Here is a 20468-nt window from a genome sequence, read left to right on the forward strand (position 1 = left end):
ACAGGAAAACATGGAAGGAAGTGATAAAAATGGATCTGAAGTAAAGAGAAAGATCTGGTAGAGATCGGTTACTTTAGAAATAAATTTAACGTCATCCAATTTATTTTATGCTAGCATGCAAACGTTAAACCGAGTATGAGAATATAAAAATCAGTCATTATAAGCATGGTTTAAAAATCCTTGATAAAAAAAGTGTACAATTGCAACAGATGGTATGTTTTTATAGAATTTTTCTTTTTTAACTCGCCCCCTCCATGAATTTAGCTGTAAAGAAATTTACGTAATTAAAAAAAAAAAAAAAAAAAAGTTAATTTTTATGTAAAGTTTAAAAGAATTATTTCTCTTATCCTTGATTTGTCCTAATGTCAGTTTCCAGTGTTGAATCTAAATGTTATAAGAGATCTCAAGATATGGCAATTTAAACCAAATTTTGTTTTATTATTCCAGGGCACAAACTTTCACTTCTGATCAAGAACAAAGTAGGACAATGTGACAAAGTTGGAAAGTAGGATACAAAAAGCCTGCATCCTAGAAAAGCACTCTGGCCGAACACAAAAAAATTTTTTTTTTTTTTTTTTTTTTTTAATTATCTGGGTTACCCTGTCTACATTCCCTGGTAGAGGTGCTTCAGGTAATTAGCAATAAATTCTTCCTCAAAGGGAGAAGGCAAAGCCTGGGAGGGTGTACCTAGAACTGCACAGGAACAGAGACACCTCAGTCAACAAGTCATCTCAACAATGGCTTAGATTCTGGCGGCAAGAACAAATAAGAAACCTACAAAACTGTAACCATCAAATTAACAAAGAACCCAGACATAAAAAGAATGTACAAAATTGCTTACATCATTTTTGGTGGGGGTCAAAGAAAAAAGGTCATCGATGTCTACTGTTCGTTCTTTAACGGGAACACTTTGTCGACAGACAGATTGGCGTTTACTTGTGGGAGAATCCATCGTAATGAGGTCTGGAGACTTTGGAGGACTAATTAAAAAAATATATATATGTATTAAAATATTCAATTGAAAGAGTCATGACAATGTTATTTGCAAAAAATCAAATTTATATACTTTTTGTATCCTAGGAAAAAGCAAAAATTAATTTAATAAATTAGCTTAGAGCTATATAAATTTTTTTTATTTCAAATGAAATAAGTTCAATATCTTATTCAATAAGGTAGAGCCATTAAATAGCATTTTATGAATTGAAAATGCAATTAAATCAGATTTCAGAAAGAAAAATTTTTTATCAACAATTTTTTCTACACTCATTCCAAAAAATTTATTCATAGTTGGCATAAACTTAAATCTATCTATCCAAGAATACCGGATTCGCCAGAAGCAGAGATAGAAAAACAAGAATCAAACCTTGAATAAATGTTTTCCAAACTAGATTCATATGTATCTACAACTACAGATTTCCGACATTTCATTTGCCTCTGCTATGGATAACAAAATGGTGTTTAGTTAACCTAAATTTATAAATTACATAATATTAATTTCAATTCCATAAAGTACGTAATATTAATTTCAATTCCATAAAGTACGTAATATTAATTTCAATTCCATAAAGTACGTAATATTAATTTCAATTCCATAAAGTACGTAATATTAATTTCAATTCCATAAAGTACGTAATATTAATTTCAATTCCATAAAGTACGTAATATTAATTTCAATTCCATAAAGTACGTAATATTAATTTCAATTCCATAAAGTACGTAATATTAATTTCAATTCCATAAAGTACGTAATATTAATTTCAATTCCATAAAGTACGTAATATTAATTTCAATTCCATAAAGTACGTAATATTAATTTCAATTCCATAAAGTACGTAATATTAATTTCAATTCCATAAATTACGTAATATTAATTTCAATTAAAACAATTTTGACTTTTCATCAAAATTTTGGAAATAAAAATTGAATTTTAAAGCCTATGAAAAAGATATTCACTTAAGAAAGTTATTTTCCAAAGGCAACCAGGAAAAAAAAAAACTTGGGGGTTGGGGGGTGCTTTGGTAGATGACCTAAATGTTTGCCATTTCACAGAAATGGGAAAGGAGTAAAGCAGTTCATGATTTGAGAACCATGAAAAAAAAACTTATATACAAGTTTCATCGCTTTCAACTTTAAATCTTATAAAAAATAGTCTTGTATATATTGTGAACATAAAGGTTAAAAAGACACTTAAAATTTAAGAATTTAACGGAATAAAACACTAACAGAACCCATGGAAATTCCACCGTAATTGAAAATTTTTAAAACACAAATAAAATAACTAATTTAAAACAATTTTTTTAGTAAATTCTTTTTTAATGTTTTTCAAAGCTAAAAAAATTGATTAAGAAAAAAAAAAATTTATAGATTTTTTCAATGAAAATTCAACACAACATTGGTTTGTCCTTTTTACTGAATAATTTTTTATATAAATTATAAAGGAACAAATGTCAATTCACTTGCATATTTTTTTAAAGTTTATAAAAAAAATATTACCTTTTCTTTTTCTGCATTGTTAAACGCCGACTCATGGCTTTCATTCTCGCTATAAAAATGAAAATATATTTTGATGAAATAAAAACAGCATTGACACTTTTCAAGTTTTAGTCACTCCAAGATATCTTAATTAACTTTTGAAAATTTAAATTTAAAAAACTTTTCTTTAGAATTTTTCACATGGATATATGCATTGTTATTTTTATATATAAGCCCTCACCCCTACCCCGATACAATAAACCAAATAAACGCTTCAAACTTTAATGGTTTTCAAATTATTTTCCTAATGTATTTAACGACTGGAAAAGTCATCCATAGGATTCAATGGATAAGAATCAGGAAAATACATTTAGGTCATCTGAGGAGGCTAGCAATTTTGCAAATGTCAGTCTGTCATTCCACATGAAGTCTGTCCAAGAAACATACCATGATCTGACAAATCTGTCCTGTTTGACATACAGTAATTTCTGCTGATTGTCTTCAGTACTATATTTGAGAAAATGCCATATTGGACTGAAGCTATTAAAACTGGATAGACTTAACACTTTCAAATTGCAAACCCATATATACACACACAATGATGTATTATTGGCCTTCCGTGCATTGTCAAGTCACGTAAACGATTATCTATATATTAATATGATAGCGTGTTATTTTCTGTGTCACGCTTACATCTGGGTCGTTTAATTGTTATGTACTTTCATTTCTTGTCATAAATAATTTTACCAAGAATTCTTCATAAGTTTTGGTTTTGGTTATGGCTGATGGCACTTAAGTCATTTATTTTATTTTTTTATAAATAACTTTAAGAATTCTTGATAAGTTTTGATTTTGATTATGACTGAAGTAACTCAAGTTATGTGTGTATATATATATGTATATATATTATTTTTTGTAAGTTTTTATTTTGGTTTCGATTCAAGCTAATGCTTTGCTGAGATTTCAGGCTAGCTTAGATAAATACTTTTGCAGTTTTAACAAAAAAGCTACAATAATATCAGTACATCTCTATTTACACTGAACATCCACAAAATGCCATATGAAGGAGTCCCCTGTGGAATTTCCACAGGTTCTACTAGTTATTATTGTATAGAGATGTAGATAAGAAACATTGAGAAAATGCTTTGTTAACAAAAACATTTTTTAGAAAAAACAATTAGTTTGAGTCATAATGACATTTAAAATTGTAAATAATAAACCAGATTGTAATGTAAATAGAGAAAACAAAACTTGGTTTGGAATAACAATAACGTTGACCTCCGACGTCAGAGTTGAAGAGACAAAAGAATAGTTTTATAGTCAATCAAAGGTAGAGTTAGAGAGCAGATGAAGTTAGTTTGAGAGATTCTCTCGCTTGAGGTCTGTTGAAGCTAACAGACACATTGTAGCAAGTATGTACAGACAAATGAAGTGTGCAACTCCAAGACAGGAGAATGTCAAGAAATAAAGTTGCATAAATAACCCAAGTGTCGACTGTCATGGGAGAAATTTTCATTGCAGCTTTGGTAGATGATCAGTCAAGACCAACCGATAGAAGGTTGGTCCCCTTTTAGCCTGCTATACCCCTACAGAAAGAGGTTATTTGTCCCTATGTTGAAAAGAACTATCCTACAGAGTTTGATGAACTATTTATTGCATGTATATATACGCACCCACACTCAGCATTCCCTCGAACACTGCATACACAAAGAGAACATCACAATACAAACTAACACATACACACTAGATGATCAGAGACAATAAACATATAACATGCATATACATTATATCACCACATACATACATACATACCCTAGAGATGATACAGTGATATAGACATACGTGAACATAAATGACACATGGACACTAAAGTATATACACACAACCTGGCTATATAACATTTGTACAGCTGTCAAAAAAAAAAAAAAAAAAAAAAAAAGCTTTGCCAGTTTAAGCCCTAATAGGAAAAACAGACATGAAATTATTTATCCATTGTAGACCTAAAGACAAATACAAACATTTTTTCAAAAGCTTCAATATCGACAAAGATCATGTAATAAGACCCCCTAGCGAGTGCAACCTTGGCGTGGTTAGGGACTTGCCTGTCTCTAGGACCCGGATAGCTATGTTAGCGGGAGATCCGTCTCCCGGTAGGGTCACCCTAGGCAGACATTCTCATCTCTCCTCTTCAACCTAACTGCACTCACTGGTCCTCCAGGGTGAGGGTTAGAATCGAGTCAACAACTCAATTCTGTAAAAAAGAAAGTTACAGAAACCACAACGACATCATCTGTGGACTTCTTGGTCCGGGAATGGTCCTCTCTAGCAGAGTTCATGATGCGAGTGGGTGAAAGCCTCTGGGAAGCCAGTGCGCCAACAACTCTTCTGACGACCAAGGCCAGGATAGGGACCTGGACATCAGAATCCAATACAAAATTGATTGCCCAAGGCGAAGATGGAACTGGATTGGCCACACGGGCTGAACTGAAGAGGCCCAGTCAGAACCTGGTCCATTGGAGGAGCGTCGTTGCGGCCCTATATGTTCCCAAAGGAATCAAAAGGCCTAAACATGTAACAAGAGAAAACAATTGGGCCTTACAAAGAACTTTTGATTTTTGTTTTTAGATGTAAACAGGTCTCAACACGAAGATTCTGCAAAGCAGTAAAGAGGGGATTGGTAGAGTCATGAACAAATCTTCCAAAATGAACAGCCCTAAAGCTGACCAACATTGAGGTGGAGGACAAAGATGTATGAGAGAAAAGGGGAGGGGATGGTTAGCCCGATCATGTGAAGAGAGGATAAATCCACTTACCTATATGCTCTTGCTGTGTTTGGTTCAGATTAATGAGTGGGTCAAATTTCAAATACAGACTTTCACGGCAAAGATGAGATGCATTAGCCTAAGTAAAACAATTATAATTTTATAATAAAAAAAAAAAAATAAAAAAATAAAAGGAACTTACTATCTGACGATTATTAATCTAACACTAAATATTCTTCCTAAATATATAATTTATATTACATATCTTTAATACAAATCTATTGTAATTTTAAAAAATTCCACCGAAATTACCTTCCTTGACAATAAATATATTTTAAGGTTTTGATAATCTATTCTTTATTTAAACCCCTCCAATTACTGTTAACATCAACAACACTTTAACCTCCACTGAAGTAAAGGAAGATTAATAGCTAAACAGTGGAACTGATATGCAAAATTAGTTACACGCTGCCTTTGCTGGTGATCTTTAACCTCGTTGAGCAAAGCATCACAACCTTGTGTGCTGTATCTCTAGTGGAAATGATATGATGACTGTTCCTAAATAAGCAAAGCTGGCAATTCTTGATTGTGAATAAGTAGTTACAAAATTATATGGATTCTCAATCTGATTATTTAAGACCCTATAATCAGATGGTAATTATTGCAATTCAAATATGCTATTATGCAATTTTTTTTTTATATAATATATATTACTATGGGAGAATGAAAAATATAATCTATGAAAATATTTTAGAATTAAAATTTGTGAAAAAAAAAAAAAAAAAAAAAAAAAAAAAAAAAAAAAAAAAAAAGTCGCAATAATTTATTTTAAGTTTCACAATTTCATAGGATTTTTAACCCCAAATAAAAGAATAAATTTTAAAACCATGTTTTCCATCCATATTTTCTAGAGTATGAAGAGCTGGATCAGTGTAAATTATGGTATTACCAAAAATATTAAAACCCATCAAAACAGTTATATTTTTTAAATAGAATTTAAACATTTGACTTGAAATAATTTTGAAATTGATTAATTAGACTATTTTAAAATTTCAATAAACACATCTATTTCTTTTTTCATGTCTCTAATATCTACATTAAAAAAAAAAAAAAAAAAAAACATTTTCATTTGTGCTGAATAATAAAAAAAAAAAAACTCACGACTGATTGGTCATCATAGAACATTTCCCAGTCAGCATCATCAGCAAAAACTAGAAAAAGACATTTTTGAATACTCAAGTAAAAATAAGGAATTTGAAATATCTTTATACAGAATTTAAACCATACTCACACACATTAGCAGGCTTAATTCATGTACAGATGGAGATGACCAGATACCATTAAAAAGAAATTGCTCATTGACAAGCCAGTAAAATAATAAAGTTCAAATCGAACAGAAGAAAAAAAAAATGACAGAACAATCCAGAAAATAAATTTTATAGAAAAAAAAAAAAAAACAATTTTTTGAAATCCTCACCCCAAGATGGGTAAAATTAATTCTATAAACAGAACAGTTAAACGCTACTTTGTATGCTTCAGGTGTCTTAAATTGAAATGATGGGAGTCTTATTTAATTGGTGTGTCTATGAATCAAATTCAATACAAAACTGATAAATTTGAATTTTTCAAATAGAATTTGTGTCCATATGATGCTCTCTAAATATGCTTTCAGTTTAAAGAAACTGAAATTGTGATTATTATTCGATTGCTGTCTATTTCCTATTGTTAAAATTTCACAAAAAGATCAAAGCTATTTAAATTTTCACTCTTTGCATAAAAGAGTGAATATATGCCACATTTAAATCCTCAAACCTACCAATTGTGTTTCAGAATATTTGGGCGATTAGTTCAGGACTGAATCTCGTACATACAAATATATGTCAAAAGTTAAAAAGCCAGAGATTTAAAAAAAAATTTTTTTTAGCTATTCTTGCTAGTTTCACAGTAAAACAATTCTTTTTTTTTTACCTTAAATTTGATCAAAATGCCAAAAATATCATGTTCACATATTGGTTCTCATTAGTCACTAGTTGGGCTTTGTCAGTACTAGATGTGTAATCATTTGGGAATACCAGGTACTGTATGTAGGAGGATGTAGACATCTCCCTGCAAGAGCTGCAAAAACCCAACGTCTTCCCTGACAAGAGGATATACATGCAACTGGGAACCGCTTGTGAATTTCATACTCCTATGAAACATCCTCCTGATTCAACCTGCTTAGGGTGAGTGTCTTTTCAGCATGATAACATTACAAAATAATATTTTTACATATGTACATAAAAAGAAATTAAACAATTTCATAACCAAAATTACATAACTTCTAAAATTATATTTTCAGTATTATTTTTTGAATTTTGAGAAAAAATTTAATACTAAGAAAAATATGTGCACCCCAGGCTTGCATGTATATCCTCCACTGTACAATAAAGACCAATGTGTATTTGAATATACATATAAGTCTGCCAATTCACATTAAATTAGTGAGTAAAAAAACTGAAAGAACTAAACCATTTGAAGTTTTTATTGAGAGCAAATAGCAAGTCAGACCTGTCTCATCTTGCCATCTAAAACTATGTCAGAAATCATTCACTCTAATGCCATAACTTTTCCCTTTCTGTCAATACCAGCTGATCAGTGTATTTTTCAGATGTTTTCATTTGTTTTTTGTTTTTTACTTCATTGATTTAACCCACATTTTAGATGATTATGGCTAAGCATGACTTTTTACGGGACTAATCCTGTGTGTATATATATATATATATATATATATATATAAAATCTCAATGACAATATCATTCCAAAATAAGGTTTTATTTATCTTCATAAATTCTTAAAATATAACAAAAATACTAATCCTTGAGTTAAATACTATTGATTTTAGCTTATATACTAATTGAATTATAGAGATGTACAACATGTCCAGAAAAAAAGAATATAGAAAATATTAAGACTACAAACCTTCAGCAGCCGAGCGAAATACTCCAGTTACATTGACATCTAAATTCTCAATTTGTTCAGATGGTTTATCATCAGTAGATTTCACATCTTCCACAGGTTCAGGTTTCTTGCAAGCAGGAGAGTTGGCCAGTTGCTTTCCAGTCTGGAAAGGATCTACAATATTCTCAACTCGTTCAGATGGTTTATCATCTGTAGATTTCACATCTTCAATTAGTTCAGGTTTCTTGCAAACAGGAGAGTTGGCCAGTTGCTTTCCAGTCTGGAAAGGAACAACAATATCCTCAATTTGTTCAGATGGTTTATCATCAGTAGATTTCACATCTTTCACAGGTTCAGGTTTCTTGCAAACAGGAGAGTTGGCCAGTTGCTTTTCAGTCTGGAAAGGATCTACAATATCCTCAATTCGTTCAGATGGTTTATCATCAGTAGATTTCACATCTTCCACTGGTTCAGGTTTCTTGCAAACGGGAGAGTTGGCCAGTTGCTTTCCAATCTGGAAAGGATCTACAATATTCTCAACTCGTTCAGATGGTTTATCATCTGTAGATTTCACATCTTCAATTAGTTCAGGTTTCTTGCAAACAGGAGAGTTGGCCAGTTGCTTTCCAGTCTGGAAAGGATTCACAATATCTTCATTTGGTTCAGATGGTTTATCATCAGTAGATTTCACATCTTCAATTAGTTCAGGTTTCTTGCAAACAGGAGAGTTGGCCAGTTGCTTTCCAGTCTGGAAAGGATCTACAATATCCTCAATTTGTTCAGATGGTTTATTATCAGTAGATTTCACATATTCTACTGGTTCAGGTTTCTTGCAAACAGGAGAATTGGCCAGTTGCTTTCCAGTCTGCAAAGGATCTACAATATTCTCAATTTGTCCAGATGGTTTATCATCAGTAGATTTCACATCTTCAATTGGTTCAGGTTTCTTGCAAACAGGAGAGTTGGCCAGTTGCTTTCCAGTCTGCAAAGGATCTACAATATCCTCATTTGGATCAGATGGTTTATCATCAGTAGATATCACATCTTCAATTAGTTCAGGTTTCTTGCAAACAGGAGAGTTGGCCAGTTGCTTTCCAGTCTGGAAAGGATCTACAATATCCTCAATTCGTTCAGATGGTTTATCATCAGTAGATTTCACATCTTCCATTGGTTCAGGTTTCTTGCAAACAGGAGAGTTGGCCAGTTGCTTTCCAGTCTGCAAAGGATCTACAATATCCTCAATTCGTTCAGATGGTTTATCATCAGTAGATTTCACATCTTCCATTGGTTCAGGTTTCTTGCAAACAGGAGAGTTGGCCAGTTGCTTTCCAGTCTGCAAAGGATCTACAATATCCTCAATTCGTTCAGATGGTTTATCATCAGTAGATTTCACATCTTCCATTGGTTCAGGTTTCTTGCAAACAGGAGAGTTGGCCAGTTGCTTTCCAGTCTGCAAAGGATCTACAATATCCTCAATTCGTTCAGATGGTTTATCATCAGTAGATTTCACATCTTCCACTGGTTCAGGTTTCTTGCAAACAGGAGAGTTGGCCAGTTGCTTTCCAGTCTGGAAAGGATCTACAATATCCTCATTTGGATCAGATAGTTTATCATCAGTAGATTTCACATCTTCAATTAGTTCAGGTTTCTTGCAAACAGGAGAATTGGCCAGTTGCTTTCCAGTCTGGAAAGGATCTACAATATCCTTTATTCGTTCAGATGGTTTATTATCAGTAGATTTCACATTTTCTACTGGTTCAGGTTTCTTGCAAACAGGAGAGTTGGCCAGTTGCTTTCCAGTCTGGAAAGGATCTACAATATCCTCATTTGGATCAGATAGTTTATCATCAGTAGATTTCACATCTTCAATTAGTTCAGGTTTCTTGCAAACAGGAGAGTTGGCCAGTTGCTTTCCAGTCTGGAAAGGATCTACAATATCCTTTATTCGTTCAGATGGTTTATTATCAGTAGATTTCACATTTTCTACTGGTTCAGGTTTCTTGCAAACAGGAGAGTTGGCCAGTTGCTTTCCAGTCTGGAAAGGATCTACAATATCCTCAATTCGTTCAGATGGTTTATCATCAGTAGATTTCACTTCTTCTACTGGTTCAGGTTTCTTGCAAGCAGGAGAGTTGGCCAGTTGCTTTCCAGTCTGGAAAGGATCTACAATATCCTCAATTCGTTCAGATGGTTTATCATCAGTAGATTTCACTTCTTCTACTGGTTCAGGTTTCTTGCAAGCAGGAGAGTTGGCCAGTTGCTTTCCAGTCTGGAAAGGATCTACAATATCCTCAATTCGTTCAGATGGTTTATCATCAGTAGATTTCACTTCTTCTACTGGTTCAGGTTTCTTGCAAGCAGGAGAGTTGGCCAGTTGCTTTCCAGTCTGGAAAGGATCTACAATATCCTCAATTCGTTCAGATGGTTTATCATCAGTAGATTTCACATCTTCCACTGGTTCAGGTTTCTTGCAAGCAGGAGAGTTGGCCAGTTGCTTTCCAGTCTGGAAAGGATCGACAATATCCTCAATTTGTTCAGATGGTTTATCATCAGTAGATTTCACATCTTTCACAGATTCAGGTTTCTTGCAAACAGGAGAGTTGGCCAGTTGCTTTCCAGTCTGGAAAGGATCGACAATATCCTCATTTGGTTCAGATGGTTTATCATCAGTAGATTTCACATCTACTAGTTCAGGTTTCTTGCAAACAGGAGAGTTGGCCAGTTGCTTTCCAGTCTGCAAAGGATCTACAATATCCTCAATTTGTTCAGATGGTTTATCATCAGTAGATTTCACTTCTTCTACTGGTTCAGGTTTCTTGCAAACAGTAGAGTAGGCCAGTTGCTTTCCAGTCTGGAAAGGATCTACAATATTCTCAATTTGTCCAGATGGTTTATCATCAGTAGATTTCACATCTTCTACTGGTTCAGGTTTCTTGCAAACAGGAGAGTTGGCCAGTTGCTTTCCAGTCTGGAAAGGATCTACAATATCCTCATTTGGTTCAGATGGTTTATCATCAGTAGATTTCACATTTTCGTCAGGTTCAGCTTTCTTGCAAACAGGAGAGTTGGCCAGTTGCTTTCCAGTCTGGAAAGGATTCACAATATCCTCATTTGGTACAGATGGTTTATCATCAGTAGATTTCACATCTTCTACTGGTTCAGGTTTCTTGCAAACAGGAGAGTTGGCCAGTTGCTTTCCAGTCTGGAAAGGATCTACAATATCCTCATTTGGTTCAGATGGTTTATCATCAGTAGATTTCACATCTTCCACAGGTTCAGGTTTCTTGCAAGCAGGAGAGTTGGCCAGTTGCTTTCCAGTCTGGAAAGGATCTACAATATTCTCAACTCGTTCAGATGGTTTATCATCTGTAGATTTCACATCTTCAATTAGTTCAGGTTTCTTGCAAACAGGAGAGTTGGCCAGTTGCTTTCCAGTCTTGAAAGGAACAACAATATCCTCAATTTGTTCAGATGGTTTATCATCAGTAGATTTCACATCTTCCATTGGTTCAGGTTTCTTGCAAACAGGAGAATTGGCCAGTTGCTTTCCAGTCTGGAAAGGAACAACAATATCCTCAATTTGTTCAGATGGTTTATCATCAGTAGATTTCACATCTTTCACAGATTCAGGTTTCTTGCAAACAGGAGAGTTGGCCAGTTGCTTTTCAGTCTGGAAAGGATCTACAATATCCTCAATTCGTTCAGATGGTTTATCATCAGTAGATTCCACATCTTCCACTGGTTCAGGTTTCTTGCAAACGGGAGAGTTGGCCAGTTGCTTTCCAGTCTGGAAAGGATCTACAATATTCTCAACTCGTTCAGATGGTTTATCATCTGTAGATTTCACATCTTCAATTAGTTCAGGTTTCTTGCAAACAGGAGAGTTGGCCAGTTGCTTTCCAGTCTGGAAAGGATCTACAATATCTTCATTTGGATCAGATGGTTTATCATCAGTAGATTCCACATCTTCCACTGGTTCAGGTTTCTTGCAAACGGGAGAGTTGGCCAGTTGCTTTCCAGTCTGGAAAGGATCAACAATATCCTCAATTTGTTCAGATGTTTTATCATCAGTAGATTTCACATCTTCAATTAGTTCAGGTTTCTTGCAAACAGGAGAGTTAGCCAGTTGCTTTCCAGTCTGGAAAGGATTCACAATATCTTCATTTGGTTCAGATGGTTTATCATCAGTAGATTTCACATCTTCCATTGGTTCAGGTTTCTTGCAAACAGGAGAATTGGCCAGTTGCTTTCCAGTCTGGAAAGGATTCACAATATCTTCATTTGGTTCAGATGGTTTATCATCAGTAGATTTCACATCTTCAATTAGTTCAGGTTTCTTGCAAACAGGAGAGTTGGCCAGTTGCTTTCCAGTCTGGAAAGGATCTACAATATCTTCATTTGGATCAGATGGTTTATCATCAGTAGATTTCACATCTTCAATTAGTTCAGGTTTCTTGCAAACAGGAGAGTTGGCCAGTTGCTTTCCAGTCTGGAAAGGATTCACAATATCTTCATTTGGTTCAGATGGTTTATCATCAGTAGATTTCACATCTTCAATTAGTTCAGGTTTCTTGCAAACAGGAGAGTTGGCCAGTTGCTTTCCAGTCTGGAAAGGATCTACAATATCTTCATTTGGTTCAGATGGTTTATCATCAGTAGATTTCACATCTTCAATTAGTTCAGGTTTCTTGCAAACAGGAGAGTTGGCCAGTTGCTTTCCAGTCTGGAAAGGATTCACAATATCTTCATTTGGTTCAGATGGTTTATCATCAGTAGATTTCACATCTTCAATTAGTTCAGGTTTCTTGCAAACAGGAGAGTTGGCCAGTTGCTTTCCAGTCTGGAAAGGATTCACAATATCTTCATTTGGTTCAGATGGTTTATCATCAGTAGATTTCACATCTTCAATTAGTTCAGGTTTCTTGCAAACAGGAGAGTTGGCCAGTTGCTTTCCAGTCTGGAAAGGATCTACAATATCCTCAATTTGTTCAGATGGTTTATCATCAGTAGATTTCACATCTTCTACTGGTTCAGGTTTCTTGCAAACAGGAGAATTGGCCAGTTGCTTTCCAGTCTGGAAAGGATCTACAATATCCTCATTTGGTTCAGATGGTTTATCATCAGTAGATTTAACATTTTCGTCAGGTTCAGCTTTCTTGCAAACAGGAGAGTTGGCCAGTTGCTTTCCAGTCTGAAAAGGATTCACAATATCCTCATTTGGTACAGATGGTTTATCATCTGTAGATTTCACATCTTCAATTAGTTCAGGTTTCTTGCAAACAGGAGAATTGGCCAGTTGCTTTCCAGTCTGGAAAGGATTCACAATATCCTCATTTCGATCAGATGGTTTATCATCAGTAGATATCACATCTCCAATTAGTTCAGGTTTCTTGCAAACAGGAGAGTTGGCCAGTTGCTTTCCAGTCTGGAAAGGATCTACAATATTCTCAATTTGTCCAGATGGTTTATCATCAGTAGATTTCACATATTCTACTGGTTCAGGTTTCTTGCAAACAGGAGAGTTGGCCAGTTGCTTTCCAGTCTGGAAAGGATCTACAATATCCTCAATTCGTTCAGATGGTTTATCATCAGTAGATTTCACATCTTCCATTGGTTCAGGTTTCTTGCAAACAGGGGAGTTGGCCAGTTGCTTTCCAGTCTGCAAAGGATCTACAATATCCTCAATTCGTTCAGATGGTTTATCATCAGTAGATTTCACATCTTCCACTGGTTCAGGTTTCTTGCAAACAGGAGAGTTGGCCAGTTGCTTTCCAGTCTGGAAAGGATCTACAATATCCTCATTTGGATCAGATAGTTTATCATCAGTAGATTTCACATCTTCAATTAGTTCAGGTTTCTTGCAAACAGGAGAATTGGCCAGTTGCTTTCCAGTCTGGAAAGGATCTACAATATCCTTTATTAGTTCAGATGGTTTATTATCAGTAGATTTCACTTCTTCTACTGGTTCAGGTTTCTTGCAAACAGGAGGGTTGGCCAGTTGCTTTCCAGTCTGGAAAGGATCTACAATATTCTCAATTTGTTCAGATGGTTTATCATCAGTAGATTTCACTTCTTCTACTGGTTCAGGTTTCTTGCAAACAGGAGAGTTGGCCAGTTGCTTTCCAGTCTGGAAAGGATCTACAATATCCTCAATTTGTTCAGATGGTTTATCATCAGTAGATTTCACATCTTCCACTGGTTCAGGTTTCTTGCAAACAGGAGAGTTGGTCAGTTGCTTTCCAGTCTGGAAAGGATTCACAATATCCTCATTTGGTCCAGATGGTTTATCATCAGTAGATTTCACATTTTCTACTGGTTCAGGTTTCTTGCAAGCAGGAGAGTTGGTCAGTTGCTTTCCAGTCTGGAAAGGATTCACAATATCCTCATTTGGTCCAGATGGTTTATCATCAGTAGATTTCACATCTTCCACTGGTTCAGGTTTCTTGCAAGCAGGAGAGTTGGCCAGTTGCTTTCCAGTCTGGAAAGGATCGACAATATCCTCAATTTGTTCAGATGGTTTATCATCAGTAGATTTCACATCTTTCACAGATTCAGGTTTCTTGCAAACAGGAGAGTTGGCCAGTTGCTTTCCAGTCTGGAAAGGATCTACAATATCCTCATTTGGTTCAGATGGTTTATCATCAGTAGATTTCACATCTTCTACTGGTTCAGGTTTCTTGCAAACAGGAGATTTGGCCAGTTGCTTTCCAGTCTGGAAAGGATTCACAATATCTTCATTTGGTCCAGATGGTTTATCATCAGTAGGTTTCACATCTTCCACTGGTTCAGGTTTCTTGCAAACAGGAGAGTCAAAACATTGCTGGACTGCTGCTACTGAATTTGTATCGTCTTTAACAGATTCAGATTTTTCCTCATTTAACATTTTTTCTATTGATTTAGTTTTGCTGAATTCAGGAGAGTTTGTTATTTTGAATGGATTGCCTAGCTTTTTAAGGAATTCAGATTTTCTATCTTCAGCTGATTGCATTTCATCTAGAAGATCTTCAATTGTCTTTGTTATTTCACTTTCTTTGTCAGCTTGCTCATTTAACGTCTTAGTTTTTATTATTTCATGTTCTGGCATTTTTTCATTTCTGACCAGACCATCACCAAGTTGAGTTGGGCCTTCAGATTTTTCTATCAACTTTGTTTTAGACATATTTGCACTTTCATTTGTATCTAACTTGCCATCTTTCTCAACTACTAAAAGCGATTCAGTTTCTAATAAAATTGTTTGCCGTCTATCAGGTAATTCTTCACCTAAAATATCACCCTTGGAGCTAGATTGCTTTTCTTCAATTTTAAGATATTCCTCAGCATCCATGAAGTATTCTTCATCATCATCATCATCTGGGATTATTAATGTCATTGCAGGTGCTTGATAGTAAGATTCCTCATCGGTCGGCATCAACTGTTCATATACTCTATTGGTTTCGTAAGATTCAGAAAATTGAAGTTTTGTCTTGCTTGGTTTGGCTGGCTCGTTCTTTGAATTGCCACCGACATTATTAGGTGTACATAATTTCAACGAGGCAAATTTGTTGCAGATTTCACTTAGGCCTTTTCCTGGTGTCTCCATTTGCAGTGCAGATCCGACAGAAACAGGTTGAGGTGCTTTGTTCGGATTGAGGTTCTCATCATTAACTTCCCGCTTCAGTGGGGAGGTGCATGGCGAACTTGTGTTACTGAGAGACGGCGAATGACGCCAAGTAACTTCGCTTTTAGAAGATTTCACCACATCCGGACAAAAAGGAACCTTAAAATCATGGTTTCTGAGGAGAGAAAAAAAAAAAATACAAACATGTAAATAAATATAAAGAAAAAGAATTTAAAATTAAATTAATTTTTAATAGAGAGCAAACTTGAAATGTTAAAAATGGTATTTCATTACGAAATTTACAAAACTTTACATTCATTTATTTTTTTTACAATAGTGTCACCACTTATCAAGGTCTAAATGCCACTCAAGGGTAAAATGGTTGGTTAGACAATAGAATATTAATCAGTAAAGGTGGAAATTTGGTAGAATTTGATTGTTTAAAGGAGATGACCCAACAAGAATTTGTTTACATTAGACAAAAGATGACCATGTTGTAGTCAGCTGGAAAGCAGGCCCAAGATACAGTTCCACATTCACGCAATTCTAGGAAAGAAACTTAGTTGGGTAAAATATTGATAGTGGTTATAGCTCAGTGATTGTTGTGAAAGTTTGCAAGGAAAAGGGAGACCATAGATTGAACCTCAGTCAAACACTCACCATGAAAATAATGATAGAGCAGAGAGAGACTAGCAGTGCCTCTTGTGTAAATGTTTTTCAAACAAACATGGCAGACGAGTTGAAGGGGGGGGGGTTACGTCATTTTTTATTTACTTCAAGTGAAATCAGATTACATGTGAATCTCTTCATGCTGTCGAACATCTTACATTAATAACTCAAAAGCCTCCATAAGTAAGCATGCGTGGCCCGAGTATAATCTATTACTATTTAGGGAATGGTTCTTGGTATGACTTTAAAAACATCCAGTAGCGACACACCACTTGTGGGGAATTTAGAGTTGCCCCTTAGTCATCACTGCTCCTAGGTCCACTTTCACCAGAATGATAATACATAGGGCATTTGGTACTACCAGATCAGGCTGTCTGAAAATACTAGCTTCCTCACCAAAACTGCACCAAACATTGCAGGTGACTGAGGACGTTCTGTGAATTCCCTTAAAACTTCCTCCTTTGGAGGAAGCCATTGCAATCCACTTTGGGTAAATACTGTACAATAAATTTAATGAATGAATAACTGACAATCACAGTTTACCTCACTGAAGCAAACAAAATTGTCAAAAAAATTAGAAAACAGAATTGAAACTCATAATGGGTAGATCTTTGCAAAACAATTCTACCAAATTTATTTTAATAGCAAATTAATTCACATCTGTTATGTTGTGTGCTATTGATTAAGAAAAACAATGCAGGCTTTGAACAAGTGAAAAAAATCCTTATAAACATCATGTCAACTTGCAGTAAATGAAAATTAATCATAATTATTAGATAAAGTCAGATTAAACATTGAGCAAAATTCTACAATCTATTGTGAAAAAAAAAACAAAAAAAACAAAAAAACTTTCATTAATGACTCACTTGCTCTTAATTTATGCAAAGAACACCATACAACATCTATTGGCACACAATCATTTTCTTCAAATTCACAACAGCAAAAATATAGATTCATCTTACAGAGAGTTCAAGATGAACAAGTCTCAGTGGTACCTCACCAAGAAATAAAATCAAACTGCATTTTATCTGTTTACCTGTTGCTCAATTTCTCTCAACCACTATTAGAAAACTTTACATATGTGAAAGATGAATAGTGGTGATGGTCGTTTATTAAAAAACTAAAATAAATAAAGAGTAATTATTGGATTTCAAACTGAAGATTTGTTTCATTTTGCTTTTAATCTGACGAGATTCCATTCAACAAAAATATATTTACAAAATTCAATATTTTAAGATTTATAAATTTTTATATAATTTTCTTTTCAGACTTTCAGTTTTATTTTACAAATTTAAAAATTTTTGTTGTTAGGACGGGGAAGGCAGAAAATTCTGTCCATAATCAAAATAGAACCATACCTGTTCGGTTGAAGAACTGCAGACGAGACCTTTTTCGAAGGGCTACTCATACTGGTTTATCTGGAGAAATGGAAAAAAAAAAAAAAAAAAAAAAAAAAAGTATAAATTCCTACTTTAATAACATTTGTCATTGAACGTTTTAAGCAAGGTCTTATGTCCAACATGAAAAGAAACTGGAATCTTATGAAGATATTCATTTCAGTAATTATAGGAGCAACTGGATTCATGAAAAAGAATTTAAAAAACTATCTGACAAATATACCTGGTGAACCAAGTGCAAGAGAATCAAACAATTGCAAAGAGACGGTTAAAATTTTAAAGATTTTTTGGTTGGAATATATGATAGCAGGTGAACATCTGACATTCTGTAGTGTACCCCATCCCCCATCGTGAACAAAATAAGAAAATTGAAAAAAAAAAAAATGTTGATCAAGTTATGCTTCATGGATTGGAATGGTAGCTTAAATTATATGGAGGGATAATTCTATATGTCACCACCATTTTACAGTTGAGCATAGTAACTATTTTTTGTTTGCAAGGTGTGTGTATTACGAATAGTGTTGGATGTATTTTTTTGTAAACTACATTGATTAGAAAATATAATCCCATCATGTAATAACAATATTGAAGAAGAAACAATTATTAAGTCTTTATTATGCTAGAATATTTGACTCACATTTAATGCATTGTTTAAAAATTGAAACAAGCATGAAAACGTTAATCCAAATTACATTAAAACTTTGTATGCTCCTGTTATACATCTACTGCATGTGCACCGTTTCTGAGATTGGATGCAGATTAAACAATCTTGGACTGTATATAAGCAAGCCATTTTTTTTTTTGTTTTTAAATTTTACTTCAGTCAAAGTTCTCAGAAATCAAGCCCCCTCCCCCTTTCCTGGGGTTAACACTTGATCTTTATGAGATTAAAGTTCTTTTACATCTCAAACACCAAGTAAAGTTGAGAACATTAATTTTCCTCTCCCAACTGACCATTTAAATATATTTTTCTTGTGGTTTCTTGGTCTTACAGGATATAATTATATATATCTATCGTCAAACAATACCGCCTTTGAATATACAGGGTGCGAAGAAAGTCCTCGATTTTGTAAAAATGTTAATTTAACAACTAATAAAGGATGAAATGAACAAAAATCATCACACAATATCGTAGTAATCCATTTAACATTTCTACTGAATTATTTTTCAATATTGCCGCCCTTGACTACTACTATTCATTCAAGTTTTACCCTGAAGCTCTTTACTGCAGCAAGGAAGGTTTCTTGGGGAATTTTGTATCCATTCTCACTTAAGGAACTTCTTCAGAGCTTCTATATTATCATGAGCTATAGCGCAGGTCTCCTTCTCTAAGATGGACTGGACACAAAAATCCAGAGGGTACAAGTCTGGAAATGAAGGATGCCATACTTCCTTCCTCCAAAAAGCAGGAAAGTGACTCACACCAATCCTGCATTTTGTTTGCGGTGTGAGTGGGCGCACTGTCCTGTTGAAATGTGAAGGGCCTAACTTTGAAATGCTTCTTCATTTAGACATTTGCAGGAGTCAATATTTTTGATGTACGAGTTTGCGTGAATTTTTGTGCCTTCTTTAACAAAAATGAGGTAATCTACAACTCTCAGAGATGGCAGCCAAAACCATTAACGAGGCAAGTTTTTGTTGACGGAAAACAGATTTCACAGAATAGGGAATGCTATGCACGCTCTTTGCCCAAATTTTGTTATTCTGCAAGTTAAATTTGGCCTCGACAGTGAATACTTTTCTCGTCAGAAAAGATGATTTCACCAGCGCCCGTGCTATCCTTCATCCGATTCAAGAGAATCTTGGCTCTTTCCAACCTCTTCTGTGTCTGCAATGTCATGAGTTGTCTGCTCATCATTTTCAAGGCGGGCAACTCAAGATCTCCTTTAACAATGGTTTTAACGCTTTTTTTTGTCAATTTCCAAGCTTCTAGCAATTTCCCCTCATGCTTCTCTTGGGGTTCCTCCTTATTAGGTCCCTAATGACCTTAATTTTGGATGATGTACGAGCAATTCGGAGTCGTCCACATCTGGGTTGATCATCTGTCGTCCCAAGTTCTTTGTAGCGCTTTATTGCATCCCAAACTGTCGATTTTGGGGTTTTTAAGAGCTTGACAATCCCTGGTTTTGTCTTTCCCGTGCAATGTAGCTGGATAATAGTCTCATTTCTACAAAACAAATTAAATTTAGGAAAATTTGGTGCTGAAACATAAAAATGTATGTATCTACAAAAACAATGAGCCAGAAATAGACAAATTTAGAAAATAAATATCTTAATTTTTTCAAATTCAATCAGGGATTTTTTCCGCACACTGTATAGTTAAGTGTTAGTTTTACTCATTTAGAATTGCTTTGAAGTTGCACCATGCACTCATTTTGTGACCAAATCTCAAACATTTTTCCAGTTCATAGGTCACCTTCTCTGCTATATTTGGAAATTAAAATTTTCAATTTTCGTTCAGTAAAACAAAGTTATAAAATTACTGTGTTCAAAAAATTCTCAGAATCTGTAAGAAATGGAGAGATTTTTGATTGGTTGATGGTTACCATAGGAAATAAAATAAAGAAAAGATATTCTAGTAATATATATATATATATATATATATATATATATATATACACACACACACACACT

At 34.4% G+C, this 20468-nt stretch overlaps 1 protein-coding gene across 1 annotated transcript in view; it reads right to left on the minus strand.

The window, feature by feature from the left end:
- Window positions 1-20468, minus strand: part of LOC145283610 (uncharacterized) — a 67781-nt gene that overhangs the window by 30308 nt on the left and 17005 nt on the right. Inside the window, exons 2-7 of the mRNA XM_080132552.1 lie at window positions 17796-17855; window positions 8193-15943; window positions 6396-6445; window positions 5286-5373; window positions 2494-2542; window positions 842-980 (exon numbers count right to left, since the gene is read on the minus strand). Coding sequence (XP_079988678.1) covers window positions 842-980; window positions 2494-2542; window positions 5286-5373; window positions 6396-6445; window positions 8193-15943; window positions 17796-17845 — 8127 coding nt within the window. The 5' untranslated portion in view covers window positions 17846-17855. The remainder of the gene's footprint in view (window positions 1-841; window positions 981-2493; window positions 2543-5285; window positions 5374-6395; window positions 6446-8192; window positions 15944-17795; window positions 17856-20468) is intronic.

This window comes from Euprymna scolopes, chromosome 8 (genome assembly GCF_053919585.1).
Source record: "Euprymna scolopes isolate OS-2025 chromosome 8, ASM5391958v1, whole genome shotgun sequence".
In the NCBI taxonomy this organism is placed as follows: Eukaryota; Metazoa; Mollusca; class Cephalopoda; order Sepiida; family Sepiolidae; genus Euprymna; species Euprymna scolopes.